Genomic DNA, 26,707 nt, shown 5'->3' on the forward strand with positions numbered 1-26,707 from the left:
CAGAAAGGCTTGAAAGGATCCACAGCAAATTGTTAGTAGCAGTTAAGGCTGGGGATGGTTGTGGAAAAAGAACACAAAGGGTTTTAATATTTTTTATACATATGCTTAAGACTTAAGTCTTGCTTGAATCTTTCCTAGTGAGAATTATTTATGTATTATTTGTGGCTTTGTTTGTTTGTCTTTTGGCCATGCTGCACGGCATGAGGGATCTTAGTTCCCCGAGCAGGGATTGAACCCATGCCCCCTGCCATGGAAGTGCGGAGTCTTAACCACCGGACCGCCAGGGAAGTCCCTTGTGTTTTTTTTTTAATTCTAAAAATACGAATAAAAGTTGAAGAAATGACAAGGAACCTAGCTGTCAAAAAATAATAGTGAAGGGCTGATATTTTAAAAAATGATGAGAATAAAAATCCTTTTTCATGTCTCTAATGTTTTTTAAATGTCCAAAAAGGAAGGAAGGGAGGGAGGGAGGGAGGGAGGGAGGGAGAGAGGGAGGGAGGGAGAAGACCTTTTCTTCCTCCTATCTTTATGGCTCTTGCAGCCACTCCATGAGGTATATACAGCTAAGATCACTCTGTTTTCATTACTTTCATTATAATTCTCAGAAGGCAGGTGGGCAGTTGGGGTCACCTGGCCAATGGGCCCTGCCTGTAATTGCCCAGCCAGGCAGTGACAGAACCAGGACAGACCAGTTCCCTGGACTCCTAATCTGGGATCTTCACTGGCCACAGCTCTCTGCCTAAGGGGTTTCCCCCAAACAAGATGGCCTGTTCTTCATTACCCACGGGACAGTGACACTCTGCCCCTTAGCCCACAAAAGCAGGCTCGGATCACAGCTGTTACTAGGATAGGATCTGAGAGAGAGTCAGGAAGCCAGGAAGGAGATTCTTCAGGAATTTCCAGGCCAGAACTTTCCCAACTGTACCTATCCTCCACCTCGGTACAGAGCTGCAGTCAGAGAGGACAGGCAGGAGTAGGGAGCCCACCGCAGATGGGGACCGGCAAACCAGGAGGGCACTGTGGATTGTGAAAAGAGGTCTGGCTTTCTGTTAAATTGCCCATCGGTGCCTGATGACTTCAGGGCGGCTGTGCTGGAGACATGAGTGTGAGCTCATGGGCAGAAGAGAGGCGGGCAGTGACCCACAGGACACGTGAGAACCCCACATCTTCTTTAGAGAAGGAAACACAAATCCTAAGGTATTGGCAGTCTCTACCTCCACACGGAAATAACTCCATCAGTCAATGGAAGAACAAAACACAGGTGCAAAAGGACCCTAGGGAGTTCACTGTACAGGTGGTCAGGTTGGGGAAGCAGCACAGTTCAAATAAAGTGAAGAACAAAAAGGGTTCAAATGCCTCAGTGATGCTAATATTTGAACGTCTGAAGCTAATTTCTGGACTAATAGTGGCTGAGGGCTCAGACAGACCCTCAACGAGCCTGGAGAGAGACAGAGCAACTGTGCCAGCACTCAAATCATAAGACAAAAGACAGGAGGGAATTCCCTGGCAGTCCAGTAGTTAGGACTCCGTGCTTTCACTGCCGAGGGCGCAAGGTTCAATCCCTGGTCGGGAAACTAAAATCCCGAAAGCCACGGGGCACAGATAAAAACAAAAACAAAACAAAACAAAACAAAAAAACAAAGGACAGGAATGAAATATTTTGCCTTATCACTTAGTGCTGGTGTTTTTCTGCCCTGATTAAGGACTCAGTTACCAAAAATAGCCCGTGAGCATCCTCCAAGCGTCTGTCCCCTCTGGGCTGTGGGAGGGAGGTGGCAGCCCGGAGGACAGAGGCATCCCAACAGGCCCCTTGTTGTATCCCCTTTGCACACTGTTCTCCATTCTCCACCAGTAAAAAGGGGGTAATTATGTTCCCTCGCCCTGGCTGACAGAGGGACGATCCCTGAAAGAGTATATGCACCACACCTGAACCCACGTGGCGCAGGCAATTTTAGGCTGAAGGAAGAGTGACCAGGACAGTCTCGTGGATCCTTCCCTATAGACCCAGGCTCGAGAGAAACTGGTTTCACTAAAAATACCTAAACCGATTATCGCCAGGAGCGGGACAGGCAACAAAGCTGAAGCCAAAGACCAGCAGGCCAAGTGGCTGGTGTCCCACCACGACCAGGGGATAGGGGCTCCAGTCCAGGAGGCCAAGCCAGCCTGATCCAGCAGAGGTGAGGATCTGACGGAGTCTCCCCGAGCAGGAGAGGGCACGGAGCACGGGTCAGAGCCAGGGCAGGAGCCCGCTGCCTGGGTTTAACTCCAGCTCCATGGGGACTTGCTCTGGGACCCCGGGCAGGTAACTAAGTCTTGATTTCCTTTTCTTAGCAATCATAGGAGTGGAACCAGGCTTAGACCCAGACACGAGGGGCCCCTGCCCTGGCCCTTCCTGGCCTCTTCTAGTCATCAAACTCTCCACAGGGTAAGGGGCCGGCAGGGGCAGAAAGACTTGAGGTTGAAAAAGGATCAAAAGTGAGAAGCAAACACAGGGGATTGGCGGGGGGTGGGGGGCAGTGAAACCACTCTGTATGATACGTGTCATCATACATTTGTCAAAACCCATAGAGTATCCGACACCAAGAGTGAAATTAATGTAAATTACGGACATTGGGTGATTATGATGTGTCAATGTAAGTTCAGCGACTGTAAGAAAGGTATCACTCTGGTGGAGGTGGTGATGGTGGCGGAGGCTCAGTGTATGTGGGGTCAGGGGGTATATGGGAAATCTCTGTACCTTCAGTTCAGTTCTGCTGTGAATCCAAAACTACTCTAAAAAAATAAAGTCTATTAATTGAGAGAGAGAGACAGGAACAGCAAGAGTAGGCAAGGAGCAAGGAGGAAATGGCCAAGTCATGGTAGCAGAGGAAAAGGACAGGGAACATCTGCGAACTTTTGCTGGGGGCCCTAAATTCTGAACAGCCTCTACCTTCTCGTCTCTGTGTGGCCTGACCCCCTCACGTTCCCCTGGGCTCCAGTGAACAGGAATCCTTGCTCTAGGCAGCCTCGTTCATCCCATCCTTTACTTGAGCAGGCTTGAGAGTGTTTCCTGCCAAAACAGAGCTGAGTACACCATCCCTGGGCCCTGCCTTCTCCCGGGGTCGTCCAGGGACCCACAGCCCTAGTTGCTGCGTCTGGGCATCTGGGCTGCTTTCTAAAGATATCAATATTTATGATATGACGAATCTTCATTTAGATTCCCTAGATAGATCAATAATTAATAGATTTACTAAAAACCAGACATGGCTTCATCAGAGTCCCGTCCAAAGCAGGCACTCTGCTTCCCAGCAACCCCACTCAACTTTCCAAAAAATGCATCACTCCTCTGAAAACATCTGAGATTCCTGCTGCATTGTTTTCTTTCTCTTCCTTTGTTTTAATGTCACGTAATGGCAAAAAGGATTTCGAGTAGGCCCTGTTTCTTTCAGGTCACGTGCTAGAATTCTAGAAAGGGAAATGTGAATGTCTGGGAAGCTCACACAGGACACGAGATGTGTCAGCAGCAGCACTTCCTCCTGTCCTGGGGCAGGTCGTCCTCATTTCCCGCGACAGCTGTTTCCAACCCTGCTCACGCCTTCCACACCACCCCCACTTCTCACCTCAACTTTGAACAGGATCTCCTGTTTCAGAAATCCTTATTTTTATTTGCAATGCCCTCAAAAGATTCAGAACTTAAATGATCACTCTGCCTAATCACCTCCTCCTGGACTCCCTTCCCCAACATAGGACACATATCTGTACCCTGGCCTGGCCTTGAGGCTTTCCTTCCACAGGGAGAAGGGGTATCCATCTCTCTGTCCCTGTTCTGTCAATGGTCCCCTGTCTCTCCTGGCTCACCATTTCCACTGTCTTTTTCCTGATTATATAAAATAACCTGAAAATACTTCACCCTCCATTCTCACTTCAGCCTCTGCACTTGGGCATCCATCCCCACTGCCCCACCAAGACAGCTCCTGCTGAGGGCACTAGTGACCTCCCTGTTGTTAAATCCAACCCCATGTTCAACTTTTTTTTAAGTTTTATTGAAGCATAATTGACCTACAACACTATGTTATTTCCAGGTGCACAACACAGTGATTCAATATTTCTATACATTACAAAATGAGCACAATAAGTCTAGTTACCATCTGTCACCAATACAAGGATACTACAGTATTACTGAGTCTATGCCCCATGCTGTACATTTCATCCTTGTGACTGACTCACTTATTTTGTAACTGGAAGTTTTTACCTCAATCTCCCTTACCTATTTCACTCCCCCCCTCCCCCCATCAACCACCTGTTTGTTCTCTGTTTCTATGTCTGTTTCTGTTTTGTGTTTGTTCACTTGATGTTTTATAGATTCCACATATAAGTGAAATCATACAGCATTTGTTTTTCTCTGTCTGACTTATTTAACTTAGCATAATACCCTCTAGGTCTATCCATGTTGTCACAAATGGCAAGATTTAATTAATTTTTATGGCTGAGTACTATTCCATTGTGTGTGTGTGTGTGTGTGTGTGTGTGTGTGTGTGTGTATACATCTTTATCCATTCATCTATCAATGGACACTTAGGTTGCTTCCATATCTTGGCTATTGTAAATAATGCTGCAATGAACACAGGGGTACATATATCTTTTCAAATTAGTGTTTCTATTTTCTTCAGGAAAATACCCAGAAGTGGAATTGCTGGATCATATGGTGGTTCTATTTTCCCATGTTCTACTTCTTACTTTAATAACTTCTTGGAAACATTTGGCACTATCCATCATTTCCTTCTTTAAATTTTAAAAAAATACTCTACTCTTTTGGCTTCCATGATGCCATCCCTTGCTACTTTTCCTCCTACCTCTGAGGTCTTTCCCTCCCAGCTCCTTTGCACACTCATCCTAGGATGCTGGTACCCCACCCCACCCCCCAGATTCCCAAGTTGTTTTCTTCTTTCTTCACACTCAAGGTACTTATCCTGGGGATGACATCTACTTTATAGGTTTAACTACTACTTAGACACTGACAAATCCCAAATCTAAATGCTCAGTCTAGACTTCTCCTCGGAGTTTCGATGAGAACGTCCAACAGTCAGACAGCTCCATGTAAACTTCCCACAGGCACCTCAAAGTTAACATGCCCCCAGCTCAACTCCGCCATCACTGCCTCCAGCCCTGCCCTCCCTCATGTGTTCCCTGTCTCAGCGAGTAGTGTCGCCATCCTCCCAGTTGGATCTCGTCACTACAGCCAATAAATCACTCCTCGATACCTCTTAAGTGGGTTTCCTTCTTTATTCCCACTACAGCCAGTACCTTATTTCCAGTCCTCATAATTTCTCATTGGGATCCCTTCAATGACCAATTGGTTCATGGCTTCAGCTTTCCTTCTTATACTTTACCTTTCTCCAATTTTTCCACAATAGGTATTTATCAATAATACATTCACTAATAATAACATACTGATTTTATAACATAAAGTAATTTCATAAAATTTAATGTTTTTCATTTTTTAATTAAATTTAAAATAATAAAACACTGTTTTAAAATAATGTCCATGAGACGTTCCTGCCCAATAGTTCATGGTTGTCCAACTCTGTGAGCAGGTTGGGACCAGCTTGCGAAACTGGACACTCTATCCAGGCCCCCAGGGTATGTCCCCACCTCCCCATATTGCATACCATAACCTGTGCCACTTAGCACACTCATTTGAGCAGAAATCAATTCACAGGCAGGACAGCAGGAAACAGAGAAAGAAACTCAAGACTCAGAAGTCAAGGTTCAAACCCTACTTCTGCTCACAAGCTACATGACATGATCAAATTACTTAGTCTCTGAGCCCGTTTCCTCATGGGGGCCATGGGCATAATATAACATCTATCACAGGCCTACAAAGGATCAATAAGATGTGACAGTGCTTTAGCAGGGTTCCTTCCAAGAGTAAGCTCTGAACCACAGATGGTGACAGAAGAATCTCTATGACTTATTTCAGGGCCCACCTCTGAAAACTTTTCTTCCCTTCTACTCTAATGTATTTTTTCCTTAAATTTCTTCTGCACTTTCATAGGCTCATCTTGTCTCCCCAGCTTGTTCACTATCTTAAAAGATGGAGCCATGCCTTCCTTCTTCTGGTTCCCTCTACAGAGTCCCTTGAATGGCCTCTGCACAGAGACTGCTTAACAAATGCTCAGAGTAACTAATAAGGGCTTAGCGAGGGCTTGGGCTCAGTCCTCTGGCCAGGCCTGGAACGCGCTCTCAAGGCTACGAAAAGATTCTTTAAGAGGAGGGACATCGGGGTGCAGGTGCGGGGGGAGGAGGCCAGGACCAGCGCCTTACCTTTGCACTGCAAACCCTGCCGCAAGAGGCCCCAGAGCAAGGAGCCGCAGTGGTCGCAGAAGGTGGGAACCTTGTAGTTGTGGATCCCGAACTTGTGGGGCATGTTGACACTGAACCGCTGGGAGCCCACCTGCAGGGACGGCAAAACACAGGGTCACCGCTCAGCTCCTTGCTCTGAAAGCTGCCCTGGGAAAGAGGTGAAGAGAACCTCCCTGCTGGGACCCTTATCCCACTCTCTCTGCTGCTCTGCTGGACTCTGCTCCACCAGTCCCCTCCGGGACTCCAGACCTCCAACTCCCATGGCACACAGCACTCAACCTGTACCTCACATTTTGACCTTAAAGAACTGTCATTATGTGCTTTTAATGCTGCTTGAGCACCAAAGCCTAGCTAGGCAGAGTCTTTCTGCAGCCTGATGGTGGATGTGGGATTCTGTGAACACCCAAGAACCCAGCACAGCCGTGGAAACTGTAGGTCATCAGTTAGGACCAACAACCACCACGATGGAGATGGCTAACACTGAGTGGTGACCACTAAGGGCGCTGAGGCATCGGTGCTGACCACAGGCCAGGCACCACCAGCTCAGTTAAACCTCACCGCCACCCTACGGGGTGCGCGCGAGTTTACAAATGAGGAAATTAAGGAACAGGGAGATTAAGAGATGTGCCTGCAGGCGGGTGCATGGCAGAGTCAGGATTTGAGGCTGTGGGTCTGAATTCAGGGCCCAGGCTTTTTAACCACTATGCTGCCACTCATTATTTAAAAGGAGTAAAGAGAAGGTGGCAAGACGGAAGGGCAGAGGATGGGGGAGAGGAATCTAGGCATCTGATCTGCAGGCCTGGGTCTGCCACCAGCCCCCTGTGAGGTCTCAGGCAAGTTTCCTGACTTCTCGGGGCTTTGGATCCCTTATCCAGCAAAGAAGGATGACACCCCCAACCCACCTAATACGACAAGATTGTGGGGTCAATGACACGCTGGGGGTAGAGAGGTGGGAAACATTAACGGAAGCAAGATGTCAGCAGGGGTCTCCCTCTGCCCTCTAAGAGACGCTCTCCACCTACTGATACATCTCTAGCCACACGAACAAAATCTGCCCCTCTCAGGACAGCAGGGCACCATCACCTGAGAGCCCCTGGGCTCGAGAGAGCATCACTCTTGCTACTCCAGGCATTAGGGACAGCGCACAGCAGAGGAGCTGTCCTTGGCTCACTGCTGCCCGGTGAGTGAAAAGCTCTCATGGGGGGGTGGGTGAGAGCTGGGCACAGACATGAATGTGAACACAAACACCGAGGTATGTCACACACACCCTCAGGGTCACTCAGCTTCATATCAACCTCCTTATCACCCGGCAACAGGAATGGCTGATCCTGCCGCTGCACCAGCATCTTACTGAGCCCTGCTTGAGGTGCATTGGCTGTCTACTGTGCACTTACCCCAGCACCAGCATCCCAGTATTTACTGAAAACAATCGTGCCCACTCCTCCGTAGATTTGCAGCATACGTGTGCCTATTTGTGAATATAAATACACCTGTAGAGGTTCGCAGTTCATAAGATTTACGAGACTTTTTTTTAACTTACTGAGACTTATGAGATCCTTGAAAGCAGGAATCATGTATTCCTCTTTATTTCATTGGGACATGGAACAATTATCTGACATACAGGAAGTGCTCAATAAACGCTCAATAAAATGTCCATAAGAAGGAAGACAGACAGACAGCAAGCTAATCATCTTTTTCTTTCATTTACTTAAACTAATGAGGGGAACAACATACTTCGGGTTATGATCCTAGACCAGGAGCCAGGAGACCCGGGTGACAGTGACTTGCAATTTCTACCCTGTCAGTAGAACCTCTGTAAATAATTTTGGTGCTTTGTACTGTCTGCCCTCCAGGGACATGGGACACTCAATCTAAGCCTCGTCCCTTCCTGATTTCCAGAGATGGCGGGAAATCAAAAGGAGATAAAAGATGGAAATGCTTAGGATGTTGAGATGTCACTTGGCTGAATTCTTTTTAAGAAGCAGGTAGAAGACCTCTATAGGTGACTCCTTCTAGAAGCCAAAGTATAAACCCATTTGATTATAAACACAGCTGATTATAAATCCACCCAAGGCCTCTCTGACTCCCAAATCTAATGGCCTGATTATACAGTATTTATTTATTTCACCGAGAATTAAAATCATGTATTTGAAATCAATTGTTATGAACACAGATAACTTCTCTACTTAGATTCACACCTGTCATCTTCCCCAAAAGGTTTATTTTTATTTTTATTTTTTTATTTTTTTTTTTGCGGTACGTGGGCCTTTCACTGTTGTGGCCTCTCCCGTTGCGGAGCACAGGCTCCGGACGCGCAGGCCCAGCGGCCATGGCTCACGGGCCCAGCCACTCCGCGGCATGTGGGATCCTCCCAGACCGGGGCACGAACCCACGTCCCCCGCATCGGCAGGTGGACTCTCAACCACTGCGCCACTAGGGAAGCCCTCCCAAAAGATTTTTACATCTGTTAGTAGAACCACTCTTCTAATCACTCAGGAGAAACCTGGCTTCAAGTCGAATCTTCTCTCTTCCTTACCCCTAACAACTTCTCTAACAGTCAATCTAACACTAGTTTCTAAGATTAAGAGAACACAGTGGTCAAGGGCTCAGACTCCGGAACTGACTAGCTGGATTTGAACGTAGCTTTTTCATATACTGGGCTGTGAGGTTTGGGGCAAGTTAATTTGACCTCTCTATGCTCCTATTCTCTCTGTTGGAAAGTGAAGGTAATAACAACATGGATTTCGTTAAGGTTGTTAAGGCTTTAAAAAACATATGATAAAGTGCTTAAATCAGTGCACAGCAAGTACTCAATGAATGTCAGCTATTATTGTTATTACTGCGGTTCTTTCAGGCTCCTGAGTGTTTCTTAGATTTGCTAATCCCACTCCATTTCCCCATCACCTCATAAAGATAAGGTTCCCGCTTGCATGTTGTGTCTCTTACTATTTAAGAACTGTGTGGATCCCTTGACATGCCAGTGAGCCCCTTCACTGTTCCGATGAGATAATGACATAAAATAACTCACATTTTCCTTGTGGTCTTTCCTTTGGGGATCACACAGCTCTTGGCATCCTATTCACACACCTAAACCCGACTCTGAGCCACACTCATTCCGTAGGCTGTACCTCATATTGGAAGACTGTGGACAACTCCCTTCATTTTTGATCAACACAATAAAGACAGCAGCGGGACCTCAAAGAGATAAGGTTTCTCCTGGGGACCACAGAGGAGGCAGTGGAAGGTGGGGATGGCGGTGAAGAAAGCCCAGAATTTCAATGCTATAAATATTTACCTCGTCAGGAGTTTCCTGTTTCTTTAATCCAGCGCACTTCGTAATTATGAGCTCATGGCATCGCTTGTGGACCACGCAAGTGCAAACTGCAAAGAGCAAAACACGAGAGGGCTGAGCGACAAGTAGGGGCGGAAAGGTTCCAACCTGAGATTCGATTAGGTCTCTGCAGAGGAGCGGGGGCGGGGGGGGGGGGGAGCCGCGCCCTTCTGTCTCTGTAGCCAAGTCTTAATGTAACGCCCTACCTGAAGACCTTTATGCAGTCATTTCAAAGCACTCTGCCATCAGAGCCATTAGGGTTTCCTAAGTGCTCTGGAGAAGAATGGACCATTTATATCCAAAGGGCATCAGCAGTTTCCTCTAGTTTCAGGAGTATCAATCAATTTTCTTGCTTCTCTATGCCAAGGTCAGGGAACAATGGCCAGCCATGAAGCACTGTCTACCCAGGGAACTGCCGCTCTGAATGTGCTCCATTCAGGGTCCCACCAGGGTTGGCTGGGGTGACAGGCAGGCCGGCCGGCCGGCAGCAGGCAAATGGATGTTTTGTGGCACAGAAGTGCTCTAGCTTCTTGATCTGCTTGTGCCCTTCTGTGCCAAACAAAAATTTCATTTAATGTAATACTTCCCCAAGAAGTGGCCTATAGCTCCGTCTTTAGTGTCACGGGCCATTTTGGGCAGCAGGTAGCTGCAAGTAACCTAAGAAGTCTCACGTGTGTAACTGCGTACATGCTACCCCCGAGACACAGTCATGTCCCACAGAAGCTACCCCAGTCCCCCAGGGGTGAGACCCAAGTCAACCAGTGGCTGGGCGAGGAGACGGGATGGTCTCCCAGCTCCAACCACAGAGAAACCTCAACATGACCTCATCACATACCCACCATCCAGTTCTGGACAACTTAACCTCACATCTGTAGTCAGTTAACTGGGGAAAAAAACAAACCCTCCCATACTTTCAAGTGACTGTTAAATGTTTAAGAGCTAATGACGGCACTGAAGAGACAAAAAAGAGAACCAGCAAGGACCATTAGTGATACTGAATAAAACAAGCTGGCGAGGGAGCTTCTTCAGGGAGTGGGAGAGTGAGGGAGCTGACAGAACACACAGAACCCGGCTCACGACACAGGCGGCCTCTAATGGGCATCTTACGGAAGTTTTACATTTCATGGGGAAAGAAGAAGGTGCACCAGAGAGGCTACAAAACAAGGCTGAGACCCCTGGGACACCTGCAGATGGTGGTCCCGCACATCTGCTCCCACACAATTATGGGGGAGAGATGGCCAGGCAGGGACAAAGGAAAATCAGGGCCTTGCTTTGTGGGGAGGGAGCGTAAGCGTGCACAGCGTACAGAGCTCTGGATGTCACCCAACCCAGCACCCGCCTCCCACGAGCAGGGGTGATCTGGGTCGACCTGGGGGCCCCAAGGATTTACTTCATACAATACCCTCTTACCTTGACATTGGTATCCCTGCTTTCCTATGACACCCCTGAAAAAAAGAACACGGCCCTTTAAGAAGATGAATTTCAGTAGGTCAAAAGCCACACAAAGCCAGCCCATTCCCATCATTCCAGTCGCTGCCCACAGTGCACCAAGCACACTGGAGTCCACCCAGCAGTGGGGTAGTGATCTCACTCCCAGTTGCAGGGTGCCTTAAAATGACTCTCTCTGAAGGCCACTGGGTGCAAGGTTTGGTCAGTGTCAGGGCTCAGTTTCCTATACAAACAACCATTCCAGGGGCCCAGCTGTGCTCTGGAAAGCCACGAAGACTCTGTTTGCTTTCCACAGGTCTCGAGGCGTCGAGTGTGCCCTTCTTCATGGATAAACGTGGAGGAGGGCTGTCGCTGGCAGGCATAGTCCCTGAGCATTGCAGAAGCAGCCAAGGGCTATGGGGCAGTCTGTGGCCAGGACTGGGAGCTCAATCTACCACCTGAAGGTCAGCACCAGAGAGTCCTTCCATGGCCAGAGTAGCGTACCCCTAGGGCAGGTTTAGGGTCAGCCTGGACACAGAACAACCCAACCCACCTGGCCTGAGCCCTGTCCTCGGGGCACCATCACCAAGTGGTCAGCTCCCTGCAGTGAAAGCCCAGCCCAGCAAAAGGAGCCAGAAGTCATTAGGGCTGCAGCTAAGGAAGCCTAGAGTTGAGTGGTGCTGGCCATGGGTTAGAGAAGACCTGAGTCTCTAAGACTAAGCTTTCAGAACCTGTTCCCCCTATTCCTGACCCAAATACAGAGATGGAGGTCAGATGGTTGGCAGCCCCAGGAATGAGACACGTCTGAGGGTGGAGTGGGGCATCATTTCTGCTTCAATCAGGTTGACTTTGCTCTAAGCTGTGTCACCTCAGATGTCCATGCCAACCTCTGTGATTAGTTCTAGAACACCATGAGGATGAGATGAGGCTTTCCTGGATACCATGGGAATCCAGGGGGTCCTCAGTGCAATTCGAATGTCCCTCTTCTGGGTTCATGTTGCAGTGTGGGCTTGTTCACTTTCCCCTGCAGGATCCCAGTGTGTTGGCAAACTCCACATCAGTTTCAGAGAGGATGCCAGGAAGACTGAGCATGAGCTATTAGTCGTGCTTACCAGGGGTGGAATCAGGCCTCTGACACTTCCTAGCTGGGGGGCCGTAGAGTGGTCTCGTTTCTGAGCCTCAGTACTGTTGTTAGTGGAATGGGGTTCATAATACATAGCTCATAGGATGCTGGGAAGAGTTAATTAGAGATTTCCAGAGCCAAAGAGAGACCCTGGCACATGGTAGGTATTCATCAAAAGTTCCCCGCTTATCCCCAAGGCCAGTGTTCCTTATGTTTCTCCACCTCCCCAAAAGGCCTACTACTTACCTATCTCTGCCTATCAAAAACCTAGTCATCATGAAAGGAGAAATGCCACCTCCTCCAGGAAGCCTTCCCTGAGCACTCCAGGCAACGCTCCTCTCTCCCTCCTCTGAAATCTTAGCATCCTATCAGCACCAGTGTTACGACAGTTACTAAGAACTGCTTTGTATTATAAATACTGGCAATCAAATATTTTAAGCTTATTATGGAAAAATTCAGATGTATATTAGAAGAGAGAGATGAATATAGTGGACTCTCATGTACCCATCACCCAGATCCAACAACTATCAATACATGGCCAGCCTTGTTTCATCTCTACCCCAGCCCCTCGCCCCTCCTTCCAGCTTATATTTTTCCTAAACAAATCTGAGACATCCTATCATTTCATTTGTAAATAATTCAGCTTGCCTCTCTAAAAGATAAGGATTTTTTTAAAAAACCACAATATCATTATTGATTATAAAATCTTAACTCCTTAAATATGATGTATGATATGATCCTAAGTACAGAGGCACCAGGAACCAGTTTCTTCTTTCTATCTATCCCCCCAAGCACCACTCAGCCTTCCAGAAAAGTCTTCTGTAGTCAGAAAAAGAAATAAAGCACATCAGCATTTTTTACGTAAAGTTTCTAATCTCCTGACCCATTCCCCCCACCTCTCATTGCCAAGAAAGCATAACTAGAGGTTTCCAGGAAAGAGGGCCTTACCAGATAAAATCCCTGCAGTGGGAACAGTAGGTGGGCTGCCGAAGGTAGGTAGCCATGAACTTGTGGCCGTTGACCTGGTGGACCCTGCGCCTGACAGCCCCCTGCCGCTTCCTGGGCCGCATGCGCTCCCGGAACACGCGTTCTTCATTGTCTTTGGGGGCTGGGGAAGGATAAGAGCACAGGAGAAAACACAGTCTGGATTAGCGTCCCTTGAAATAACCTCCTGCAGGAGAGCTACTCCAGCCTCGGGGATATGGAGGTAGAAGGGGGCGTGGGCACAGCCTCCACTGGTCGAGGGACTCAGGGGTCTGAGGAGCCTCACCGCTCAGCTCCAGCGAGCAAGCACCCCGTGATGGGAAGGCTCAGACTGTGCACTTTGCCATGACAGCTGCACTCAGCATCCACCCCAACCCCAGTCCTGCTCCAGGTCTGGCCGCTCCACTCCTCCCCACACCAGCTACATGTTGCAAGGGTGCAGGGTCAGAAGGCTCAGCGTTCAAATCTCCCTGAAACTTCTGAGTAGCGTGACCTTGGACTGCTGGTGTTCCTGGCCCAGAGCCTCGGCGGGCACTGTCCTGTCAATGGGGATAACACCAAGGGGCGTGGCCTGTTGTCAGTGGTGTGACTTCCCTCCACCCCCGGCTGCCTAATAAACCTGACTTTTCTTCCTTCTCCCTCTTACCTAGACTAGGACAATAAAGAGCCTTTCCCCAAAGGTTAAAAGGAGAGGGAAATAAAACACTGTGAAAGCAGACAGTTTCCAGAAGGCTCAAGAACCACCCCCATGGGCTTGAAGACCCTACTGGAGACAAAAAGAGCTTCCTCATTTCTTCCTTCCCTCCCCTTGGAAGCCTGTCCCAAACCTAAGGACACCCTGCAAAGGGACAACAAAAATAATAATAAAGATTGTTATGGACTGAATGTTTGTGCCACCCCTGCCCTCCCCTCCCCATTCATATGTTAAAGCCCTGAACCCCAGTGCGACAGCATTTGCAGGGGGTGCCTTTGGGGGGTAATTAGGTTTAGATGCAGGCATGAGGGTGGGGCCCCCATGATGGGATTAATACTATTATAAGAAAAGGAAAAGTGGGACTTCCCTGGTGGTCCGGTGGGTAATACTCCATGCTCCCAATGCAGGGGTCCCTGTTCGATCCCTGGTCAGGGAACTAGATCCTGCATGTATGCCACAACTAAGAGTCTGCATGCTGCAACTAAGAGTCCACATGCCTCAACTAAGACCCGGCGCAGCCAAAATAAATAAATAAATAAATATTTAAAAAGGAAAAGACCTGAGCTGGCTCACTCTCTGCCATGTGAGGACACAGTGAGAAGGTGGCTGTCCACCAGCCAGGAAGAGAGTCCTCACCAGAACCCAACCATGCTGGCATCTTGATCTCGGACGTCCTGCCTCCAGAACTGTGAGAAATAAATATCTGCTATCTAAGCCTCCCAGTCTAAGGTATTTGTTGCGGCAGCCTGAGGCGACTAAGACAGTGATGATAATGGCTAATGTTTGTCGAGGGCTTACACTCTGGCAGGTACTATGCTACATGCATGACACGTGTCATCACAACAACCCCACCTGAGGGGTACTGCTATTACCCGCCCTTTGCAGGTGTGCAGGCTGAGGAATGAAGAGTTCAAGTAGCCTGTTTCTGTTAATACAGCTGTCTAGTGGTGGAGCCCAGATTCTAACCCAGAGAGGGAGACGTCAAGGTTCCACCGGCCACATGCTGCTCTGAGGGACAGCCCACTCTCCCTACAGTAAGTCCCCAGAGCTCTCACGGGGTGGCTCTCGTTAAGGAAGAGCTGCGCTGCCTGTGGCTTTCCCAAGGGCAGGGGATACAGGCTATAGGTCTCCTACTAAGCTCCTGTCACTCTCAAGTATGCCCTGGAAGGTCACCTGCATGGCACAACTGAAAATGCACGAGGAAGGTTCCGTGCCCCCCAAATCCCCCCTGCACCAGCCAGTGCCCAACACTCCAGCATAACAGTGTCAGTCCTCAGGGGAACAAGCTTTGCTCCTCCTGGCCTCTTTGACAATAAGGTTCCCTGCAGCGGAGGTCATGTGTGTGAGCCAAACATCTGTTTAATCCAAGGGCATCTTGTCAATCCAGAGAGGGTAGGGGTGGAGAGAAAATCAAACTGAAGGAGGAAAAAGGCAAGAACGACGGGGAACAAATGCCTAGCGTGTGCTTTTAGAGGGAAGCAGCCTGCAAGCAAACAGGCAGGGCCGTTGACTGGAGGCTGCCCTCTGCGCTCCCAGGCTGCATCCTCAGCACTGCCCCTGATGACCCAGACGGGGGTCTGCCTGTGGACCTCCTGCTTCATAGCCCCCACCCTGCCTGGGTTTCCTTTTTAACTGGTGCTTATTTTTCCAAACAGTCTCTGACACCGACTATCTGTGGGTATAGAAAGCCCACTACCTCCTACTTGGCCACAACCTAGCGGGTGAGAGCCAGCTGAGCAAATTCTCACAGGAAGATCCCAGTTCTAACTAGAGACATCTACACACACACACACACACACACACGCAAAAATATGACAATCATCACTCAACTGTACAATTAGAGGTGACTTTCATTTCTGCTTCCTACTTTTCGGTATATTTAGACTATTCTATTTTTATAAGCTGGAAAAAATGTGGTATTTAAAAAAAAACAAATCTTTTCAATAGCCCTTACTTGCTACAAACCTGATCTACAAAAATCCAAACCCCAAAACTCAGCCCTGGGCAGCTCAGGCCAGGGGATGTGGATTCTCTTTGTACAAGGCACCCTTCAAATTCTTTCAAAGAAGGAGTCACCACGGAATATATGTCAATAGTAAAGCCCTAATGTGTTTAAGATGCAATTTGATTTACGAATCTCTCAGATTTGCGAGTCATTGTGATCCTGGAAATTGTGTTTTCAGTTAAAATGGTGATGAGTTCAATCTAGTCTTCTCAAGGGAGCACTGCTATAACGGGGGTTATAGGGCTCCCTGACGGCCTTATTCCTCAACCTTTTAGAGAAATGACCACAGCAACCAAACTGAACATTCTAAACTGTGCTTACACTGATTTAATAGATAAATGCAGCAACCAATTAATTTAATTCCATTTACTTTTGAAGACCTCTTGGTGGGGTGCACTGACACGGGGGGAGAAGCTGCTTCAAGCCTGCAGAGGGTGGGGGCTGGGGGATGGGAGGGTCTGGGGCGCAGGGTAGATAGAGAGCCAAGGACAGCTCCTGCTAAGGTGGGGTCTCTCTGATCTAACTTCCCCAAAGGGTTCCGTTACGCTGCCCCAAAGCATATGCGCCCTGTCTTTTGAAAGTCAGATTCTGCATCCAAGATGTGGGGAGACAAAAGGCTACAGGAGAGGAAGAACACAGGTAAACTTCATGCTCCAAGGAGGCCTGCACACAAAGCTTCAGGAGAAAGGGGGTGGGGCCCCTGGCTGATGAAAACACCCCCATTCCACACACCTCTGCACAGGGGGGCCACGAGGTTCCGCAGCTCCAGAGAACCTCCCTGCTGGGCCTGGAGTCACTGCTAGCAATGGATCCCTTCAGCATTTCCCACTGATGTGAAGGGTCTCTATTAAAATGCGGCTTCCACGGGGAAGGGAGTAACACACTGTGTGTGTGCGCAGGCACACTCACGCGTGGGTAAGAAAGAGTGCACGGTGCGGGGGTAAAAGATTTATAAATACATATATATATTTGTGTATATAATACCAATTAACATATATATCAAATACATCATGCATAATTTATATACTATATACTTACATATGATATAGCATAATATATTAATATATGTATGCCATTAACATAATATCATTATGATATATTATATTATGGCATGGTTATAATTATATTAATTACAATATATTATTGCATAATATGAAATACATGATAGACAGATGCATAGTTTTGCCAAACCATTTGAAGCAACACTTCACCCCTAAATACATCAGCCTTTATCTCCTAAGAACAAAGACATTCTCCTACATAATCACAGTATCAAAGTCAAGAAATTTAACACTGACATAACTATCCAATATACAGTTCATATTCAAATCTCCCTGATTGTCCCCAAAATGTCCTTTATCGTTGCTGTTGTTTTCAAAAGTTTAATCCAAGAGCTAATTAGAGTTCATGCATGGCATTTGTTGCTATGTCTCTTTAATCTCCTAATCTAGAACAATTTTCTTGACATTTTTCTTTTATGATACGTTTATGAAAAATATAGGATATTGTCTTATGGAACATTCTACAACTTGGATTTGTTTGTTCCCTTTTGATTAGTTTCCAATTCAATGGCAAGCATACCATAGAGACCTACGTATCAACAAATCCAAATATATTCATCAAGGGGCTTCCCTGGCGGCACAGTGATTAAGAATCCGCCTGCCAACGCGGGGGACACGGGTTTGATTCCTGGTCCGGGAAGGTCCCACATGCTGCGCAGCAACTAAGCCCATGCACCACAACTACTGAGCCTGCGCTTGAGAGCCCGCGAGCCACAACTACTGAAGCCCACGTGCCTAGAGTCCGTGCTCCACAATAAGAGAAGCCACCGCAAGAAGAAGCCTGCGCACAGCAACGAAGAGTAGCCCCCGCTCACCGTAACTAGAGAAAGCCCGCGTGCGGCAACAAAGACCCAACGCAGCCAAAAATAAATAAATAAATAAAAATGTATTAAAAAACACACAAAAAAATATATTCATCAAAATCTTTATCTATAGATAAATGTGTAGATGACATGAACATAAAATTTATAGGAGGAGAAATATAAAATATTCACTCTTACTAGGAATTCTTAAAATGCAAAGCAGAGCAGTCTTGACATACCACTGACGTACCGTTTAATGCCTAATAAAGAAACAAATTTGTTTTAAAATGGTATTATCAGCTATTTGGAAGGCTGCTGTGAAACTGATTTATTCATTCACTGCTAGAGGCAATGTCACATAATATTTTCAGAAGCAATATTACAGTACATAGCAAACATCACAAACAGATTCATAACCTCTGATTAAGCTTTAATTCCTAAGGAATTGCCAAGTCAATAATTAAACAGAAACTAAAAGCTATACACTTATAACTTATCGATGTTCCCCATGGCATGTCTAATCGGCCATCAAATAGAAATAACTTGACTGTCTCACATTAGGAGAATGGTCTAATGAATTATATTACATCTATAGCAATTTAAAAATGGTAGGGAAAGACTATATAGGAACGTGGGGAAACAGAAGGCACAGGAACACAACCCTACGTAAAACACGTTTGCAGGTTGAAGGTAACATGAAAGTAAGAATTATGTTACATTAGGATGATGGGAGTATGTATTTGTATATTTGAAAAAATGTTCTCTAATGCTCTTTAATGACTTTTAAAAGCAGTTCTGCCTAAAGCATTAGGTAATGGAAGGGTCCCTCGTGTTGCAGGAGTGGGGGGCTGCATGGCGTGAATGAGGAGGAAAGGGCACCAGATGTTGGCATGGAGATCAGGAGAGACAATATACATTTTATTGGCTTCCCCAATTGCCTGTGGTTCTGAACTGCGTGAAGAGTCACCCCACCTGCCCCTACATCTGCGACTTGCTCTGAAGGATGCTCTTTGCCGTCACTGGATGCACTCGGCCACACCCACCTGGGGCAACGTTTCATTTGCCACAGCCCATGAGGCAAAACCAATGCTGGCTTTCCTCCCCGATGGCCCTTCCTGCCCTACACAGATCCTTTGTTTTATGGCTGCATCTACCACACAGTAGAAGGGGTGACTCAAGTGAGGGAAAGGCCAATGCAAAGTTGGATAACTCTCGTGAAACTTTCTGTGGAAATGAAGATCTTGGCCGGTCAGATACCGTGACAAGAATTCACAAAGGCATAAAGCTAAGGAGACACCCTATGAAGCAGCTGTGAGATCCTCAGCAATTCCAATCTCTACCAACATTCCAGGAATGTTTTCTGCTTGGTTTGATTTGCCTATAAGCTCAATCTCCTAGGGGCTTCTAACACCAATAGGTACCTTACAGCCCCAGTGCTCAAAAGAATCTATGACAGGCTGCAGGCAAGTGGCAGGAGAAGCACAAAGAACCCACACCTCGCAGTTATTGTTCTGTGGATCATTCTCAGCTGGCCCCTTTTCCTTGGGCTGAGACTTCTCGGTCTAGACCAGAGGGACACTCAGAGACACAGGGAGAGGCAGCCCCTGGCACCAAACCCTATGCCACCTCCTCTGGCCAGTCTGATTACTGAAGGTCTCACTGCTTCGTCATCACCTCCCTCACCTCATCTCATGTCCTCCTGCACAAAAAGGGGGCTGAGCTGACCGGACTGAACACAGTCCCCCACACAAGGTCATGGGCACCCTTAACCTCAGTGCTCTGGGAATGCCTTTCAGTTAAAGAATATCTAGCAGGGAATTTCTAAGAGGCTAACGCTGACGAACTCCCAGATGCCAGAACTTCCTCCCTGGGTATGTGTAACAAGGACTGCCAAACCCAAGGATCAAGCTTGCCCAAGACCCTTGAGCTGGGAGCCTGGACCAGTCAGAAGGACCAATATGCATGACCGGCCGCCTCTGGGCACCAGTGTCATTCCTCACTGCAGGAAGGTCACCTACTCTTGATGTTCAGGGCACACAGGGGTCTTTTCCACAAGCAAGTACGTCATGGGTGGTCTTCATTATTTTTTCTGACCTCCCTCTTTTGACTTTCTCTTTCTACCAGTAGGGTTAAAATAGGTGCTGGGAGACTGGACAAATTTTGCCTTTGGCCCAGACTTGCTTTGTATCCTAGAACAAGTCATTTAACCTCTTTGGGCTTCTGTTTTCTTATCCATCAAGAAGAGCTAGTGCAATGGCTCTGCCTGAACACCAAGCTGGCACATTCTCTCCCCCAGGTGCCAACACGGCACCTCCTTACTGAGAGGGAGTGAAACTGCCTCATCCCCTGCCCAGCAAAACCTACCCCTGCTGGGGTCCGGCTGCCCCCAGATGGTCCACCCCTGCCACTGTGAATAAAAGAGAGAGTCGTCATGGTCTACCCCAACCCCATCCATCAGAGGCTCTGGAGAAGCAGACTCCATCTTCAGACTTGGAGAACTCTCGGGAAGACTGGGCTGGGCAAGGAGCATTGACTCAGCTCTAGGACAAAAGCAGTAAGAAATGTGACTAGTTCAAAAAAGGCTGGGAATGTCCTCGGATGGCTCATCTTGGAACCCAAGCAAAGAGTGAATACAGTCTTCAAGGCAGGTTATTTCACGACACAAAGAAAATAACTCAGCCATCCCGGTATTTTTTTGTGTGTGTGGTACGCGGGCCTCTCACTGCTGTGGCCTCTCCCATTGCGGAGCACAGGCTCGGGGCGCGCAGGCTCAGCGGCCATGGCTCACGGGCCCAGCCGCTCCGCGGCATGTGGGATCTTCCCGGACCGGGGCACGAACCCGTGTCCCCTGCATCGGCAGGTGGACTCTCAACCACTGCAACACCAGGGAAGCCCCATCCCGGTATTTTTGTCTAAATAACTGTCAAATCCTGGATGATTCTGAAGCTGCGTGTATGGGCATGTGCTGAGCATCTTACATCTGAGGTATCATTCTCTATACGAGGTACTGTTACACATCTATGAGGTACTATTACATATACATGAGGTATCATTACGTATACACGAGGTATGAAAGCAACTTACACACACCCTCTAACATCTTGAGGTGGTATTCTTCTTGACTTACAAATGAAGAAACCAAGGCCCCAAGATGTTAATGACTGATTTGTTCAAGGTCACACAGCTAACAGTGAATGTCAGTTCAGGAATTCTCACCCTGGCCCATCCATTCACAGCTCCCAAGGACGGCGGAATAGCCTAGATCCCTGGTACCCAACTGTGTGTATGGAAGTCTCTTCCCGGCTGCTGCCCACCCACCTCTCCGCACATTCATCCTGCTCTCATCTAGAGACTTAGAAAAGAAATCTAAAGGGGACTGATTAATTCATAACACACCCACACAGTAAAATTTAGTGCAGTGGATTCAAAAAGCAGATATGCTAAGTCCACCTAGAAAGAATAAGTAGAAAAAGAAAACTAGGAAACGTGTATAGTGTATATTTGAATAAAATAAGAAAGAGAAAAGGATAAATATCGTCAAGGAGCATAAGGAGAAATACACATTGAGACTTTCTGAAGGGTAAAAAAACTGTACATCCTAAAAAATGTTTATTATGTGGATACTGGCTGGAAGGCAGGGCTCTGAGCACAGACTCTTGGCCACAATGGAAGGGGCATAGCCACTCTCTAAATTATTCTTCTCAAATACTTTGGATTTGGTCCTTAGTAGATGAGCCTCCACTAACAAAGCAAGGAACTACCATCACAGTCCGGACAACGGTGATTATGACTGGGGTGTGGGGAGGAGCTCCTGACAGACACTAAATGGAATTTTTCCCACTCAGTCTCTGAAGAGTTTACTTAATTTTCCCTCTCAGTAAATCTCTGGTTTAACTTTATGGACTTACCGTTAAAAATGCAAGATCACGGAAATAAAACAAAACAAAACAAAACTAGGTACTGAAAATCAAAGGAGCAGTGCCTTTTCATTTTATTTTCCATGAGGAAGATGGATTATAATATTTTCAAGTTGAAACAAATGCTACATGACAGTGAGTTTTAATGATTAAGTAAATATTTATGTGGTGCCGAAGACTATGTTCTACATGTGCTCACACAATAAAGAAAATTTCTGTTCAAAACAGGAAAGAGGAAACAGCAATTAATTCCGCGAGTGAGATTAGTCTGTGCTATCTATGCCTTTCCAAAGAGCCACACAATGTGAAGCAGAAATGTCTAGGAGGAGAGGCTTGGAATTGTCTGCATGTGCTATTCTGTGTGTAATCTAATCAGAAGAGCACTGGTGGCATTTCAAGATTAGCATCTCAAATTTAATGTAAACCATTTTCTCCTTTCTCATCTTTACTTTCTGAATGACCTGTTTTGTGTTCATGGCAGGGCGTATGCTCTGTCCACTTATTTAAAATAAAGCTTAAGCTAGTTTGTGCTTTGCTGGGGGGAATAAAAAACGTGAAAAATCTGGACGCTTGACAGGGTAGGGAGAGTAGCGCTACGGTAAACTAAGGTCAAACCCAGCGGTGGCGGGACAATGGGATGGTCACTGAGGGAGAGCACACCAGGGAGAAAGGGGGCGGGCAGCCCCCCAATCCCACCACCCAGGTTCTGATGCAGAGCACATGGGGACATGGAGAACCACTGGAGAACAATGATCGTCCTTAAGCAAGCAGGAAGTCTCCTTGCCTCCTGCCTGTCTGCATTTATTCATTCCCTCCCTTCCTCCCTCCTCCATCCATTCAAAATTACACACTGCAGTCACACTGGAACTACTACATGCTTCTGGTACCCAGGAAAAGTCACTACTTGCCAGGAGAAAAACCGCAGAGCAAAACCCCTCCAGGCAGACTTGCTAAATGCTCAAAGAGGCTTCTCATCCAGGGAAATCAGCCAAGGGCGGGGCCAGAGTCCTCACTGGTACCAGCGATGGTCCTGTGATTCATATCACAGGAAACTTAGCTGCTGCTGAATTCCTGGGCACCTGAGCCCTGTGGAGCTCATGTCCACGAGGTCATGTCTGTGGTTCATGTTTCTAAAATGCTCTATTAAAAAATGCCTGTGGGAAAGCAGTGGCAGAAGTCTCAGCAGAGCATCTGTCCGTTCCCAGGTGCTAGCTGGTGGTCACGGGCGGAGGGGTGGGGGGCGTCAGTGCCAAGTGAAGGTTGACACCCCCCTTTTCAAATATATCACAAGCCTTTTAATGACAAGGTAGCCCGGCCAAAAAGGTTATGGGATTATTTACTGAAAAACCCACACCCATCAGTGTTGTTGCTATCAGCCCTTCGACATCATCCAGTCAGCGGCAGGCAGGATTCGGAAAGGTTCAAGGACAGTGACCTAAAAATGACACCCTCTAATGCCCAAGTGGTCCCCTTACCTCGTCACCCCAGGCTCCAGAGACCTTCTCAAAATTAACCGCCTGCACAATTTCCCAAAATGCCACAGTGATCTCACTCTTTATTTTCCCCAAACTCCTCTGTTTGCTAAGGCAGTTCTGCACTGTCACTAATATTTTAAAGTTAAAATTAAAAAGAAAAACCATAGCCTTCCCCAGAGAGATCTGAAGTCCTGAGCAGGGTTCCCAGGAAGTTGGCCAGATGGGTATTTATCAGGCTAACTAGGAAAGAAGAATGGTTTCAGGGAATCAGGAGATAAAAACAAACAAACAAAACAAAATAGGCAATGAAAGACCCGTAAGACAAAGGAGATGGAGAAAGAAGATGAAAAGAAGTAAAGATGATTATTAAGCCACAAAGTCCAGGCTGGTAATTGGCCAAGTGAACCCCACACCTTTCCAGAAAGCAGATGGATTTGTCTTAAGTCATACAATCTATTCTCCCCATCCCTTGGACCACGAAGTGAGCTCACCTTCCTTCCATTGTCCCTCCAAGTAACCCAGGTCTAGCCAGTTTCCAGGGCAGGGTGTTGGGAGGATGGACTCTCCTTGGGAAGCTTAACATGGGTGAACAAGCCCCAGGTCCTTCTACAGATACAGTCATCATGGCCACAGTGCCCGTGGAACTTATATCTTCTCCCTTGGCTTCAAAAACCTGCTTAAATTAAACTTTTTCTGAAAAGTTTTATGTTCCATGGAGACTATGACCAGAATTCTGCATGTTGAGAGAGGGATAAGGAGGTCAAAAACAATAATGCTTTCAATAACTGAAAGCAAAGCAATCCAGAATCCAACCCTGTGCCCCTTCAAGGTGCACAGGCTCTAACTACACACACACACACACACACACACACACACACACACGCACGCACGCACGCAATGCGTCCCACCCACCTGATGCTGACACCTCTTTCCAGGGAACACTGCAGTCTGGAAAAACTAATGAATTTCCAGGATTGCATCTTAGGGTCTCAGAAACTCCTATCTCTCCATGAGATGTCTTCCAGAGAGACAGGAGAATGTTGGGAAAAAACAGTCACGATGTGAGGAGAAAAATGTATTTCTACTAGCTCTACAAAACAACAGAGACATCTGCTAAATTTGGGGTCTCATATCTATAAACTCCATACACGGAAAACGAAAATCATCAAGAACAAAAGATGGGGTGGGGGAGGGGAAAACCTTTTTTCTTTCTAGTTTAATGAACCTAAGAAAATATTCTGAAGCCACAGATGCTTAAGGGAGACCCAGTTAGCTTAGGTCTTAGTGCTAATGAAGTACAAATGGAGATCAAATTCCCCAAATGAGTAAGTTATCTCTGTCCAGAGGGAACTGTGGACACAGGCCCTGCCTTGAATCTCAGCAAACTTCTCGCAGATATCCATTCTTGGTCACCAGGGCTCTCGGGAAGTAGTAGTTATGGCCAAATATTACCCAACTTCTCTCCTAAAAACCCAACTCCCATCCTATACCTTCCTCCCTCAGGGCAGCCCCAGAGCTGCGTCTTTACTTACAGAAGACGGTACTTTCCTAAACTGGAAATCTGGGCCCTGAATACAGTGCAGTCACCTGCCCACCCTTTCGGTAGGTCTTGGCTTAAGCATTAACTGGGACTAGACAGCAAAGGTTAAGCTGCAGTTAAGGTCTACCACAGTCTTAAGAGTGTCAAGAATCCCTAGTGATGTTTTAGCGCTGGCCCTGGCCAAAGCACATCTCTGCAGTGCTAGTGAGTCTGGCTGCCCCTAATAGGTCGTGAGATGCCTAGGAGGAGAGAACTGAAATCTACCTAGAGGAAAGCCTTGAGAAGAAACTTCATTTTCTGGGAGAAAAAAAGAAAGGGTTGAATGAGAGGTATGGTGGCCAGTCTCCACAATGACCCCCAGGGATCCCTACCTCCTGGTATTAACACCTTCAATGTAGGCCCCTCCTACAATGACTAGAGATGCCCTGCTGACTCGTGTAACCAAAAAGATTTTGCAGAAATGACAGAGTGTGACTCCTGAGGCTAGGTCATAAAAGACAACATTGCAGCTTCCACCTTGCTCTTTCTTGGATCACTCTTGGAAAGCCAGCTGCCATGTTCTGAGGACACGCAAACAGCCCTACGGAGAGGTCCGTTCGATGGGAAACTGAAACCTCCTTCCAGTCAACACTGACTCATGAGTCAGGTGTGTCAGCCATCCTGGAATCGGATCCCCCAGCCCCATTTGAGCCCTTGGTCAGCCACAGCCCCGGCCAACACGAGAGACCACAGGCCAGAGCCATCCAGCTAAAGCTACTCGTGAATTCCTGACCCACAGAAACTGTAAGGAATAATACCAATTTCTTATTGTCTTAAGCTACTAAATTTGGGATAATCTGTTACTCAGCAACATACCTAATTCAGGAGGTAACAGATAAACCAAGCAGGAGAGACTTAGGGTAAACATCAGAAGGAAAATGTTTTAACTGTGAGAACTGTTCATTCAACTCAACCAATATTTACTGAGTGTCTCCGGGATGCTAGGTACCAGGCCTTTGTGTTACACATTTATCCTGCCTATGGGGAGGGACAAAGGGAAATAAATACTGAGAGGAGAGATTATATTAGAACCACGGTCACGTGGATCCTGGCGCCTATGGAAAAGTGAGTTAGGCTGACCTGGCTCCTGAGATACTGGTGTCCTGAAAACCAAACCATCCGGATACTTCCAGCTCCACTGTGTCAGCTTTATCCTTTAAGCTTGAGGCTTAAAGCCCTGTTAAAACACAGATCCTGTGGGAGGGCCATTATGAGTTTAGTACGAATGAATTTCAGATCCTTTTTGGGGAGGTTGTACTGGGAAGCTAGAAAAATCATATGGAACCTGCAGGGAGAGTGGGGTTAGGAGAGAAACGCTGGAAACTTTACAGTCTGAAGCAAAAGACGAAATCCATTTGTAAACAAATCTAATAATAGAAATAATAGGTACCATTTGCCGTACGGTGTGTGATTAAAACATGTTTTCTCTGCTTCTTGAAAGGATCCTGCAAGATCAGTATTATTCTCTCCACTATGAAAATGAGGAAACTGGGGCTAAGAAAATCTCGATAACTCACCCAAGGGTGCATCGTTATTAAGTGGTAGAGCCTGATTTTGTACCAAGGACTGTCGTGCTCCAAAGTTCACAAGTTCATGGTTTCCCCACCATGCTCCACATAGTAAAGAAAATAAAACGGACATTCTTCTCCCCTTTCTTCTTATATAGAAACTGGAAAAAAACACTCAAGAAAATCCAAGCGTGCTGTTTCTCTTATTCTAACAGGTGGTTTATAGATTTTTTTTTTAAATGAACTTTCTTTCTCCAATGCTGTAAATGAAAAAGCTATGTGAAAAATTAATAGCAGATTGGAACGAGAGAGACCCATTTCTTTTAAGTGAATGTAGGGTTTAATGAGAAATTCTGAAAGTTGTTTTGGAAAACAGGCGGCTGGCGAAGTCACAGGAAATGAAAATTCATAGAGACGACAGACTCACAGCACACGTGCCAGAGAGCTCAGGGGGAGT

General features: G+C 47.0%; 1 protein-coding gene across 1 annotated transcript in view; it reads right to left on the reverse strand.

Annotated features, from left to right (window-relative positions):
- The window catches only part of PRKCE (protein kinase C epsilon), a 510,344-nt gene that overhangs the window by 179,929 nt on the left and 303,708 nt on the right, over positions 1–26,707 (reverse strand). Inside the window, exons 4-7 of the mRNA XM_027113214.1 lie at positions 13,173–13,332; positions 11,084–11,118; positions 9,638–9,723; positions 6,304–6,433 (exon numbers count right to left, since the gene is read on the reverse strand). Of these exons, the coding sequence (XP_026969015.1) occupies positions 6,304–6,433; positions 9,638–9,723; positions 11,084–11,118; positions 13,173–13,332 (411 nt within the window). The remainder of the gene's footprint in view (positions 1–6,303; positions 6,434–9,637; positions 9,724–11,083; positions 11,119–13,172; positions 13,333–26,707) is intronic.

Source organism: Aethalodelphis obliquidens, unplaced genomic scaffold (assembly GCF_003676395.1).
Source record: "Aethalodelphis obliquidens isolate GAN/ISIS:26980383/991018 unplaced genomic scaffold, ASM367639v1 scaffold12, whole genome shotgun sequence".
Classification (NCBI taxonomy): Eukaryota; Metazoa; Chordata; class Mammalia; order Artiodactyla; family Delphinidae; genus Aethalodelphis; species Aethalodelphis obliquidens.